Genomic DNA, 13,071 nt, shown 5'->3' with positions numbered 1-13,071 from the left:
AGAATGTTTTTCAAAGCTAAGTTAAAACTAAAGCAATAAGGTTAAGATGGCTTTTCATGTAAGCAGGCATGAGAAATCTGGTGTGGCTACTTCCATAGAAAAGTGACACTTTTGGTCCTATCGGGGGTTGACTATATTAGCCCTAATATACCCTTTTAACTCCTAGCCAGTAGTTTGTCTATGTTGAGAATCACTTGGGGCTATTGTTTGAAATACACATCCTCTGGTTCCACCTTAGTTTCACTGAATCAAATTTCCAGATGGTAAGAACTAAAAGTCCTCAGGAAGCTTTGTATTTTTAACAAAGCTTCTAGAGAATTCTGTATACCAGAGTTTGAATTCTACTTAGCCTAGGGTGGCAACTTTGCCAAGAAGTTGTTAATGGGTAGGCTTTTTGCAGATGGCCACACTTTAGAACTTAACAAGGTCTGAGTTGAATAAGTTAATCAAAGGCTAGGCTGTTGCGTGGTCAGGAATTTGACTAATAGGCTGAAGGTGATTAGGACACAGAGTTTAATGAAATCGGAGTTCTTGCCCCTTTGCGCCAATTATTTGACTTGTTCCTTGGCCACCAGCCTCTGCTAGCATTTTCATCAATCAGGAAGTGATAAGGAAATGCAGAATAGTTTCTTTCACATTCATTAGCTCTGCCACTTACTGGGTGAGCTTGAAGAAGCTGTGCCAGGCCTTCTTAATTCTTAGCACAATGGGAACGATAATAGTTGGAAAGACTGAATGAGTTAATGTGCCTGGCATGGAGTAAGCATTCCATAAACGGTAACTATCATTAGCGATTAATGTTAGTACCAACGATCTCAGTCCTTGGTAGACCACCCAAGGCCCGCACGCTGGGGCAGCGCTGGCTCTGACCATCTGACAAGGCAGCACTCGCCATGCTTAGGGGGAAGTCACCATCCGAGATTTTACTTCTTGGTTTTTCATACAGCTGTTTCAACAGGAAGAAAAACACTAATGTTTCCTGCAAACAGCCTCCTCATTCGTTTTTTATATCTCTTTAATCAGAGTAGCTATCTCTTTCCTGCTTTCCTTCCTTTTCTCTCTAGACTTTAGTCTAGAAGCTCACTGATTTGCCTCTGAATTCCTAGTAACCCTCTCTCTGAATACTTCCTTTTGGCAAGACCTGAATTCCTCTCAGCAATTTGGCTAGATCCTCTATGTAAAATTTCCTTCCCTTCTGCTTGTCTACTTACAACTCGGCCTCATTCTGTCTTAGATGTGGGGGCTTCTCAGCAGCTAAGGGTTTTTCTCAGCCTAACACCGCAACTTCCATGGCTTAGTTTTAAGAGTTGAGATGACTATTTACTCTAGTAAATAGATATTCCCAGACTTATTTTAACTTTAAGCTGAGTAGTTAAGATGTTCAAAAGTTAAATTCTTCTATTTGCAAATGTAGGACACAACTTGGAAAAATATTGAAGGCAAATGCATGTGTGTGTACGTGCGTACATGCATATGTTCTTGTAGTTTTTTACGAGCCCTGGCATCTTAGAAGACACTCATATAAATGAGTAACACACGTGAGCAGATGATTCGTTCATGAGAGTAAATAAAACTTAACGAATAAGGGGATAAGTCCCACTTTAGTAGCTGTTGAAGAAACTTAGACTAAACTAATAACTTTTCAAACCTATCAAAACAGAAGACATTTGTAAGAGACACTGTTTAGTGTCTGTGAGACGGTGATAAAACTTGGTAAGTCGCCGGTGGGAGGAAAGTGAATTGTCACATCTGCTCTAGAAAGCAGTGTGGTGCTAGGTATCTAAAGCCTGACTGTTCTGAGCTTCCTTTCCCCTTTCCAACCCACTTATTTCATTTTAGGGACTCTATTCTAAGAAATGTTGTAAATTTGGAATTATCAATTTGAAAATACTTAGCATTATTTAAGGTGTCAAACTTAGAAACAATCTAAATACCCACAATGAGATAAAGTCAACTACAGTACAGCCTTTCATGGATTAGCCATTGAAATCTCTACAGAGAAGACATAATAACATGAAAATAATTATAATATATCGAATTGGGAGAGGAAGTGGGATACCAAATTATTATATTCGTTTCAAATATGTGGAATGGATATAACTCCACAAAATTATGCAAAGGAGCTGTAGAAGGAAGTATCAGTGTTAATGGTATTTGTGTGATGAGATTGATGATTCATATTTTGATGTTTTACTACATTTTTATCAGCATATATTTCTTTTATTATAGGGAAGCTCAATCTAAGATTATTCAGTACAGGCTGTTTGTGTTGGTCACATTACACAGGCTAGCCCATATGGATGGCTTTCTCTGAATGCCTAAATGACCATGGAGGTCACATATCCAACACCGAACCACCCCTGTTTTGTAGCATTTCCTAAATGTTTCAAGCATAGTTTATAAGACTTTGAGAACTGAGTACTTTCTGACTTTGTATTTCCTGAACACATAAGAGAAGCTCAAATTCTTGTTTGATTTATCTTTTATGTTTTGTCTCTTCTTAATCCTCTTTTTACCTTCTCTGGTGCAAAGGATTTGCAACTGGAATTGATTTTCTTTGTTTTCTTTTAACATCATGTTTTTAGACAATGGGCCCTGCTTGGGATACAGAAAACCAAACCAGCCCTACAGATGGCTGTCCTACAAACAGGTAAGTCAGGCCCGTAGTTTTAGAAAGATTGTTTTGGTAATGCAGTATCCTGAGCTAATTTGGTCTCACTTAAGCTTTGCCACCTCTGTTCCTCTGTCTTCATTTCTCTCCCTCTCTCTCTCTCTTTTGTAGGTGTCTGACCGAGCAGAGTACCTGGGTTCCTGTCTCTTGCATAAAGGATATAAGCCATCACCAGACCAATTTATTGGAATCTTTGCTCAGAATAGGCCAGAGGTAACTATGTTGAAGCTAACTAAGGGAAATGAATCAGGATTAATTTTAAGACCTTTAAATCCCACCCCTAATCCAGCATTCTGGCACTTGCTAATGACTTACCAAAGCTAGTTCAGTATCTCATACTGCTTATTCTTCCGCTTTAAAGAGTTAGGCAGATTTTGACCTACATTGTCATGCATATGTACATGGTGATGTCATGCTAGCCTATCTTTTTTCATTCACTCCCTTCTTCCTACCTACCTCTATCTCTACAGCCAATTTCTATCAGTTCTCTAAAGCCCTGTCCAGTTTTCTTCACTTTTCCCAAAGCAGTCCCAAATAGCCTTGACCTCACCCTTGAAAGTGATCTCTGCCTCCCTATGACTCCCTAATGCTTTCCACACCTCTATGGATGAAATTTACCACCCTCTACCTTTGTATGCTGGTCTATCTTTGTATTGTAGTTGTCTCTGGGCCTATCAGTGACAGTCACTCTGGCCCCACAGCGATTTTTTTTTACATTAAAGTTACCAAATAAGCATTTGTTGGCTGAATGACTAAACAAATACTCTTCAAAGTACTCTTCAATGCTTACATGAATTTCTCTCTGTACAGTGGATCATCTCTGAGTTGGCTTGTTATACATACTCCATGGTAGCCGTCCCCCTGTATGACACCTTGGGAGCAGAAGCCATCATTTATATTGTCAACAAAGGTAAAACTTTGCTAGTACATTATAACTTGATTCTTTCTTAATGCTGAGTAATTCCGCAATCTCTGCTTATTTTTAGAGGACTTGAATAGCTGTGGCCAGAAAATGCTTAAGTCTTTCTGATCTTGTAGTACTTAGGATATAATTTACAGGGAAATTACGAAAAGCCCATGAGGCAAAGATCTACACAGATAGGAGCTTCAACGAAATGCTTTCAGGTGACATAGTATGATAATACAGTTTAGAGACAAGACTACTTACTTTGAACACACTGGGTAAAAGACCGTAGAGTGAGCTTAATTGACTAAATCACAGTGAAGCTACAGATTTAATTTTCTACCTTTGTAAATCCAAGTCAGCACAGTTAACCAGCATGTGCCAATGCACATGGTGAGTCTATAGAAAAAATTACCATTGTTAGAGAAACAAGTCCAATTTCAATGAGCAAGTACAGTCCTTTCACAGGTCCAAGATGATACTTTCTGTCTTGAAACTAGTAGATTAAGAGAGTAGATCCATTTGAACACTAGATACCATCAGAAGCTTTCTATTTGTACAAATAAGTATCAAAGCAAATGATCACATTTAGAATCATAAAATGTTTCTCAGCTAAAAATCCCATTTGCTCCCTCCTTTCTCTTCTATTCCCTACTCTTCTCCTCAGAATAAAATATGTTGGTAGGACCATACCTCAGTCATCTATACACATCATCTGGATGACTTTTCTTAAGCAGAAGAAACTTCATGGTTCCTCTATAAACTGTAAAACGTGTTAGCAGCATGCAAGAAAACTATGTGCTTCTGTTTCAATTAAGCTCATTTATTATCAATGGAATGTTTCAGGTTGAACATTATAAATCTGATTTGCAGACATAATCTCCTTTGGGGACCTGCTAGCTTTGAAATTTTTAAAAATCTCTTCCTCCTTACAAGGCAATGAAGTATGTAGCAGAGCAGGAGGGTGACCTCTGGCTCTGTTTCTGCTTTTAGCTGATATCGCCACAGTGATCTGTGATACGCCCCAAAAGGCATCGGTCCTGATAGGGAATGTAGAGAAGGGCCTCATTCCAGGCCTGAAGATGGTCATCCTTATGGACCCCTTTGATGACGACCTGAAGCAAAGAGGGGAGAAGACTGGAGTTGAGATCTTAGCCCTATCTGATGCTGAGGTATGGGTCTGAAATTCAGCTTGCAACTTGAAGCCTGGTCCAAATCCATGGGCAACTTGCAGGATGTCTACACAAGAGCACGGGGCTATTGTTCTCCAGGGGTGGCATGGGAGGAATTAATTAGACTTGTGATGTGAAGCTTTAAGAATAATTTTCTCAGGACAACTCAGAAACCCATGCCAGAGAAGGACAAAGTACTGTGGCCAGCTGCATAGAGATTCTAAGTAGAGAATGCATAAATACAGAGTTTAGTAATAGCTAAGTAATAGTCCTGGAGCCAGGCTGCTTGAGTTCACATTCCAGCTCCACATCTGTTATTAATAGTTAGGCAATCTTGGGCAAGTTGCTGCACACCTGCCTTTCCCCATCCATAAAATGGTAATAAAAATAGCCCCTACCTCACAGAGGTGTTGTCAAGAGTTAAATGAGTTAATATATGTAAATTGCTCAGGACAGTGACTGGTCTGATAAGCCCTGAATGGTCAACTATTCATATCATTCACAAAAGATTTAGTTATGGTCCAAGGTAACTGAACCTTAAGAGTATGATGGTAAATTCAGATATCTGGGATCTGCCCTCTTTAGGCTGGTGTTCTAGAGAAAGCTTATTCTCTTCCCTGCGGCTTCCATTGTGCCTGAATATTGTCTTCTGGGTCTGATCCAGGTTGGAATTTTGGTTATATTCCCATAGAAGTGTTTTCATGGAGAAGAGAAACAGAGGGCTGCATTTGTCATAGTCTGTCCATCTCAACTAACGTCTTTTCTTCTTGTTTGTCTGTTCATGTAGGATATAGGCAAAGAGAACTTCAGTAAACCTGTGGTAAGTTTTCTTCTGCTCAAATTTGAGTCTTGCCGTAGTCAACTCTCAAAGTTGGTGATAGACTAAGCCTTTGTGCTTCCTCTCCAGCCTCCTAAACCAGAAGACCTGAGCATCATCTGCTTCACCAGTGGGACCACAGGTCAGTGTCCATGAAGCTGTCCCTTGGAGCCCTGGTCAGCAAAGAGCATGGCTAGAGCCCTTGCCCACTGGTGGGCTGGTAAAGATACCCTACAACTGAGCCCTATCCTAGGGGCCCACAATCTCAGACTTCTGAGTGTGGATTCCCAAGTAGAAAAACATAAGCAGAAGTAAATAAACTTGGCTGAGTACACTGGAAGGTGTTTATATGCTATGGATGTCAGGGTTCTTAAAGATGACATTGAAAAGTCAGCTCCCCCCAACCCCAACCTACCACTCTCTCAAAATTTCATTCGAATAATGAATGAAATTCACCACCGGAATAATTTCATTCGATCAAGGTAACTCAGTGATAGTTCTCCACAGAAAGCTTTGGCCCCACCCTACATCCACCATTTATTAGAATGCTTAATAGTTTTGAATGTGGCCCATGATGGTCTATAGTTAAATTCACTCCAGTATGCCCAGTTTATAAGGTTTACAACAATATTACTAGGTAACATTTTTAGAATTGAAATTCCAAACATAAACAGCACAAGGTGTTGTGGGCTGTTACTTGGATTTTTCTTTGTGACTGTGTTGCTATTTGAGATTGTGGCTGTGCCCTGTGTGGTAGTAGAAGGCCAATAATGCATTCAGCAGTGGACTCTCTGGGGGCATTAATTCTTCCTAAACAGAGGCATATGCCATCCACAAAAATAGTGACAGGAAAAGCTCTCGGCTCTCTGGACCCGGACCAATTGAATCTAGCTGCTTCTTTCAGGGTCAAAGGCTACCTGTTAGCTACATAAAGGATCTTTCTCTCCACCTCTTATTTCCTACAGGTGAACCCAAAGGAGCTATGATAACCCATGAAAATATTGCTTCAGACGTTGCTGGTTTTCTCAAATGTGTGGAGGTCAGCGGTCAATTGAAAAAGAGGGTCTCATTAAAATGTGAATCTGTCACAGGATTTTTATTTTTGAATTTGGAAGAGGCATGGGGTTGGGGGGAAGTTTAAGTCCTCATGTGGTCTTTGTCCAGAGGAGTGTATGTTTTCAAGCCTGGTCTTTTAGGATCACTGCAAATCTCTACACTCACACAGTTAAAGGCAACTCTTAGAGTTACACAGTGTACCACCTGCATAACTGTATGTGGCAGTCCTGAGAAGATAGTTTTTAGATTTCCTTTAGAAGAGAAAGTAGGCATTAATCCAATGTTGTCTCCTCTTTGTTCCCTGATCTATAGCATCATTTTTTGCCCAATACCAATGATGTGGCCATATCCTACCTCCCTTTGGCTCATATGTTTGAGAGGGTTGTACAGGTGAGTGTTCTACATTTGTAGCAGGTATGTGAAAAGGGAGTCTTGACTTGCTAGTCTTGTGTTTATTCCAAAGGCTGCTACACAACATTTACAGTCCTTTCTCTAACATGAGAGGCAGGGACTTCGCTCATGACTCCTAATCCTGACTTCACCTCTAACTTGTTGTGGAGCCTTCCTCTTTAAGATTGTGTGTGTCCAAGGGGCTAATACTTGCTGCTGCCTTCACAGGGTTGTGTGGGTCCAGTGAGATCACATCCAGGAGCTTTCTATCTATCTACCCTTAATTCTGAGCTGGCACACGCGACATTGTGTCTTCTTTTTAATTTTATTTTGGTTAGAATTTTTGAAAAGATCTAGGATTAGAGAAAAGGAAGTTCCCCACAGAGGGTCAGGGAAGAAGCACCCAGGTAAGGTGAGATGTGTCCCCCACGGGTGTTTCTGCACCACACCTGAGCATGTGAGGTGGCGCCATTAGCATGGCGTGTGCGCCAGAGGAGGGCTGCCCTTGTGTGAGTGGACTCCAGGCTTTTCAAACTATTCTGAGGCTGATTTGAGAACTGAAAGCAGCATCATCCTTTCAAAAACACAGACAGTAAAACTGGAAATCCTCTCTCTGCTTCCCTTCCCCCAAATGCCTCTTCAACCAGCTTACGGTTGATGCCTAAAATGTCAAAAAATACAAGATTCAGTTCCTTGGGCTCGAATGTTGATATATGATTAATAAAAAATCAATTCTAATAAGCCTTTTAAAAATATTTTTAACACTGATGAAATCGGGATGGTCTTACAATTGAAGGCATGTCCTACTTTAATTGGTCGTGTTTTTTCTTAGTGCTACATAATGAATGATGGTGTCTCACAAAGGAAGGTATCTGAGACTGTCACACAGCGCTGTGGTGGAGTTGGGAGGGCCACAGTCTCATCACTTGTCTTATCTGTCCTGTCACCTCAACAGAAATGAATTTCCATCCTTTCTTGGGGGCAGGCTCTCACAGTCCTGGGTACCTGAATTGGGAGGCAGGTGCTGTACAAGGAAAAGTGCCCACGGACCTCAACTCACTTTCTCAATTCCATCCAAGACAGGCTCCACCCGAAGGGGTCCTTTGGCTCTGAGCTCTGCTATTTGGTTTTGTTTTTAGGCTACTATATACAGTTGTGGTGCAAGAGTTGGCTTCTTCCAAGGAGATATTCGGTTGCTGCCTGATGACATGAAGACTCTGAAGCCCACGGTATTCCCCACGGTGCCTCGACTCCTTAACAGGGTCTATGATAAGGTACTAACCTTCTACTGGGCTGGCCCTGAGAGGAAGGGACTGTCTGTGACTTAGCCCTGCACTAAGGCCCTTAGGGACTCTATACCACTAAGAAATTTGCTCCACATCCACCCCTAACCCCCTATAAGTATCTATTGAAACCCATGTTTACAAGTCCAGCCATGAAAAGCCCTTATACATAAAACCCCTTTTCCTCTGGATAAGATTACCTGGACCTGCACCTGGACTTGGGGAGCCACTCAAAGTCCAGCTGACTTACCAGGAAGTTGTCACTCTGCTTTATAATGTGTCCTGGTTACCGAGCTTCTTGCTGAGGTGCCAGGCCCCAGGATACACACTTCAGATGCATTCTCTCATTTAAATCCTCACAAAAACATGGAAAGGTCACACTTATTATCTCTAACTGATGAGGAGGAAACTGGGCCTCAAAGGTTAAGTAACTTTCCCAGGGTCATACATAGTAAGGGGTAGGGCCAGAATCAAACCTTCACATAGGAGTTGCAGGTGTCATTGATCACTGCTGTATTTTTCATTAAGGATTGCAAAATGGTGATTTTTCTAATTCTGTCATTGCTCTTGCATTCATCAGCTGAGATTCTCCCATAAAGGCATGACAAATGTTTCATTCTTTCCCTTTATTGATCGATCTTCAGAATAATGGATTGGTGCCTCAGCAATCTTCAAAAGTGGCCAATGAGGTTTTTTCCTTTGTATTTTTAGGAACTCATGATTTTCATATTTGCACATTTAATTTGAATCATTCTTCCTCTTTCTTGATGAGTTCAAATTGTCCCATCTTGGAAGTTGGGAGCCCTCATTGGGTTACTTGTATGTCTTTTTGATGTGACCCCTGTCATCTTTGATAGGTTCCTTGCCTTCTGGCACAAGATGTCCCAACCTCATCTTGTATATTTCCCACCCAAGTCTTAGATTGGCTAATTTCCCTCAGAAGCCATTGGATCTGGGATTTGAACTCAGGCCATAGACTAACATCTCATAATTCCACAGGCGTGGAGCCCTGGAAGTAACACATGGCCATTCTTCACATGTTTTGGACCCCATCCCTGAGATTCTAACATTGCCTTTCATGCTTAGAACTCTCATCAGATTATAAACTGGGGCTCCAGTGACAGGACAGGTAATGTTCTAGAACACAGATGACCCCTGGACATTAAAAGCCCTGGTTTCTAGCAGAATTGTTAACAATTCTAACAATTCCTCATCATGCTATAGAATTATTAGATTGGGTTATTGTTATGATTTTTGTTCATGTTATTGGACCATTTGTATTTTTGAGAGATAGTTATTTTATAATACTTAATACACAGTTCACTTATGGAACTTATTTTTAGAATAAAGGACTTTATTAGCAGAAGTCTCTAATTCTAGCTCTTTATCAGCAACTTGTTTGGGAAAGGGTGAGTCTTATGAATGTTGAAGAAAAATAAATCTCTTATAGTTGAGAGAGGTATTAGGAATGGAACGATGCAGGAAGCATTTGAGTGTGGATCTTGGAGAGAGATGGTGAGATATTGGTAAAATGATAGTTACCGGCACAATAGGATGCCGTGATCCTACAGCACAATTTATATTAGAAGGTAATGATGAGCAGTCCTTGTTGGCTGGAAGCCCAGAAATGAGAGTGTAAACATGGAAGATGGCCAGAGAAGCATTCTTCAAATTTTGAACTGGAAAAGAACTTTGCCTAGAATCTGACTTCCGGAAGGGTGGAGTCTTGAAAGCTAATATGTGGAGTTCAGAATTTTTAATTTCAGAACTGGGAGGGAAGTTCTCTTTGAGCTTCACTTGGGAAAACTCTCCTTTGGCAGAAGTGTGGTAGATGGATTGTAGAATCATAGTGAGGCCAGAGTCAGTGAGACTAGGAGAAATATGTGAGCTGGGAAAATGGTGTCATAATTAAGCCCAAAGGGGAGACATAATCTAAGTGGGAAAGTCTGTTGGGTTTTGTATAGTATGGCTAAAAGCGAAAGGTGGTAATTTTCCAAGTTTACTTATATAAGCATCATAGGGGGACAGCGAGAAAGAGGTGGTCCTTGTTTAAAAAAATCAGATCCTAGGCTCTTCTTTGACCTACTAAATCAAAGCTCTAGAGATGATACCTATTGAGCTGATTTTTTTTTTTGCAATCTAGTACCCCCAGGTGACTTTGTAGGTAGTCCTTCTTGACCACCTTTTGAGGACATGCTTATCTCAGTTGTCAAAGTTCTTGGCCAAGAACCAGGAATATGGGGAGGGGCTGGAGTTCTGTACATGTGTACTAAGCTTACTTCTTTCTGAGTGTGGCCATAATTACTCTCCGGGTCCATCATTATTCAGTAATCCAGCCCATCAGTGTGGGACACTTCCTTATAAAGCTAGAATGCTCCATCTCTTGCTCACTAACTGATGGCCTTGGTGAGTATCTTCAATAGGTTTCCAACTAAGAGGAGCTATCACCCTGCAGGTACAAAATGAAACCAAGACACCCCTGAAGAAGTTCTTACTGAAGTTGGCTGTTGCCAGTAAATTCAAGGAAGTGCAAAAGGGTATCATCAGGCGTGACAGTTTTTGGGACAAGCTCATCTTTGCAAAGATCCAGGTAGGTTGGGTGGGTCCTGCACTGAGCCAAGCAAATATCTGGGCTGCCCATGACTCAGTGTACTCTGCTTTTCCTCTGATGGTTGAGCATCACTTTAATTGGAGATCCTTTCAGATTTTGTGCCACTTTTGAGATACCTCTTGTACAACTTTGCCACTAAAGGGAATTGGTCAAAAAGCAGAAAACAGATTTTATTTAGGATCTAGCACTCTCTCTTATTTCCTGCTCAGGTTAAAAGTAATTTGAGGAGCCCAAGAATACAGATTATATGAGGAACTTGAAAAAAATGTAACATCTGTTTCCAGTTATGGATGGTGATGACAATAACAGCTAACATTTTAAGTGCCTTTCTACAATGCCAGGCTCTTTTCTAAGTGCTTTGTAAATTAATATAAGAAGTAATGTAAGTTTAATTCTTATAACAACACTGAGCTATTATACCCATTTTACAGTGGGGGAAATTGAAGCCAAGAAAATAGGTTTCAGCAAATCTTATTTCAATTGAACAGGACTACCTGGGTGGGAAGGTTCGCATCCTGGTCACTGGAGCTGCCCCCATCTCCTCTCCGGTCTTGACATTCCTCCGGGCAGCAATAGGATGTCCGGTAAGCCAAGCACCTTTTTGAAGGTAGCTTATTTTACTTATGCACAAATAAATCTCACTGTGGAAATAAAAATGAAAACATAACTAAAAAGCACCAAGGAAAAAGTCGCCCAAATTTTCAAAATCCAAAGAAAATATCCTTCTAGTCACTTCTCTATGTATCTGTGAACAGAAACCTCTACATAAATAAAATCAGTGTTCTAAGTACTTGTTAGGCCAGGTGCGGTGGCTAACACCCATAATCCCGGCACTTTGGGAGGCCACGGCAGGAGGGGCACTTGGGGCCAGGAGTTTGAGACCAGCCTGGGCAACATTGCCAGACCCTGTCTCTACAAAAAATAAAAAAAAAATTAGCCAGGCATGGTACCTGTAGTCCCAGCTACTTGGGAGGCTGAACCAGGAGGATTGCTTGAGCCCATGAGTTGGAGGCTGCAGTGGGCTCTGATTATGACACTGCATTCCAGCCTGTGTGACAAATCGAGACCCTATCTCTAAAAAAATAATAATAATAATAAAAACAAATAAAACACTTTTTAAACAGTGCCCTATCAACATTGTTCCTTGTCAAATAAAGATGTGAATCATCTTAATGGTTTTCAATAGTTTATTGAATGTGTAGTTGACCCTTGAACAAAAACAGGGGTTAGGGGCACCAATCCCCTGCACAGTCGAACATTTGTGTATAACTTTTGACTCTCCCAAAACTTAACTACTAATAGTCTACTGTTGACTAAAGCCTTACCTATAACATAAACAATCCTTTAACATATATTTTTGTGTTATATGTGTTCTTATACATGCTGTATTCTTATAATAAAGTAAGCTAGAGAAAATATTATTATGAAAATCTTAAGGAAGAGAGAATATATTTACTATTCATCAAGTAAAAGTGGATCATCATAAAGGTCTTCATCCTCATCATCTCCATGTTGAGTAGGCTGAGGAGGAGGAAGAAGAGGGGTTGGTCTTGCTGTCGAGGGATTGGTCTTGCTGTCTCACAGGCAGAAGAAAATCTGCATATATGTGAACCCATACAGTTCAAACCCAAGTTGTTCAAGGCTCAACTGTACTGAAATAACTAATCTCCTATGTATTTCCACTTGAATTGCTTACCATTTTTTCACTGTTGTGATCAATCAATCATTAATTGACTGATTGATACAAATGCATGGGGCCTCATTTGCTCACACTCTTGCCAGTGACGAACTTTATCAGTCATTTAAATCTTAGCCAGTCAGATACACAAAAAGTCTTACTGCAGTTTTGTTATTAACACCAAACATCTTTCTATTGCTTATTGACATATGTATTTGTTCCATGAACTATTACTTCCTCATAGAAAAATGGGCAAAGGATAATTTGGTTCTTTTTTATATTGCTTTCTAAGAGGTCTTCATATAGTGATACAGATTGAATATCCCTCATTAGAAATGCTTGGGACTAGAGTGTTTTGAATTTTGGATTTTTTCAGTTTTTGTGATATTTGCATTATATGGGTTAAGCATCCCAAATCCAAAAATCAAAAATGCTCCAATGGGCCGGGCGCGGTGGCTCACGCCTGTAATCCTAGCACTCTGGGAGGCC

General features: G+C 40.6%; 1 protein-coding gene across 2 annotated transcripts in view; it reads left to right on the top strand.

Moving 5' to 3' along the window:
• Positions 1 to 13,071, top strand: part of ACSL5 (acyl-CoA synthetase long-chain family member 5) — a 42,303-nt gene that overhangs the window by 21,558 nt on the left and 7,674 nt on the right. For both annotated transcript variants that reach the window (XM_012663898.1, XM_012663897.1), the window contains exons 4-14: positions 2,586 to 2,650; positions 2,783 to 2,884; positions 3,482 to 3,581; positions 4,569 to 4,747; positions 5,535 to 5,567; positions 5,655 to 5,706; positions 6,530 to 6,603; positions 6,933 to 7,010; positions 8,150 to 8,284; positions 10,749 to 10,883; positions 11,393 to 11,488. In XM_012663898.1, coding sequence (XP_012519352.1) covers positions 2,586 to 2,650; positions 2,783 to 2,884; positions 3,482 to 3,581; positions 4,569 to 4,747; positions 5,535 to 5,567; positions 5,655 to 5,706; positions 6,530 to 6,603; positions 6,933 to 7,010; positions 8,150 to 8,284; positions 10,749 to 10,883; positions 11,393 to 11,488 — 1,049 coding nt within the window. The remainder of the gene's footprint in view (positions 1 to 2,585; positions 2,651 to 2,782; positions 2,885 to 3,481; positions 3,582 to 4,568; positions 4,748 to 5,534; positions 5,568 to 5,654; positions 5,707 to 6,529; positions 6,604 to 6,932; positions 7,011 to 8,149; positions 8,285 to 10,748; positions 10,884 to 11,392; positions 11,489 to 13,071) is intronic.

The sequence above is a fragment of the Propithecus coquereli genome, unplaced genomic scaffold, assembly GCF_000956105.1.
Source record: "Propithecus coquereli isolate 6110/MARCELLA unplaced genomic scaffold, Pcoq_1.0 Scaffold84, whole genome shotgun sequence".
Lineage (NCBI taxonomy): Eukaryota > Metazoa > Chordata > Mammalia > Primates > Indriidae > Propithecus > Propithecus coquereli.
Note: the sequence above shows the minus strand (reverse complement) of the source record. Positions and strands in the feature narration are given on the sequence as shown.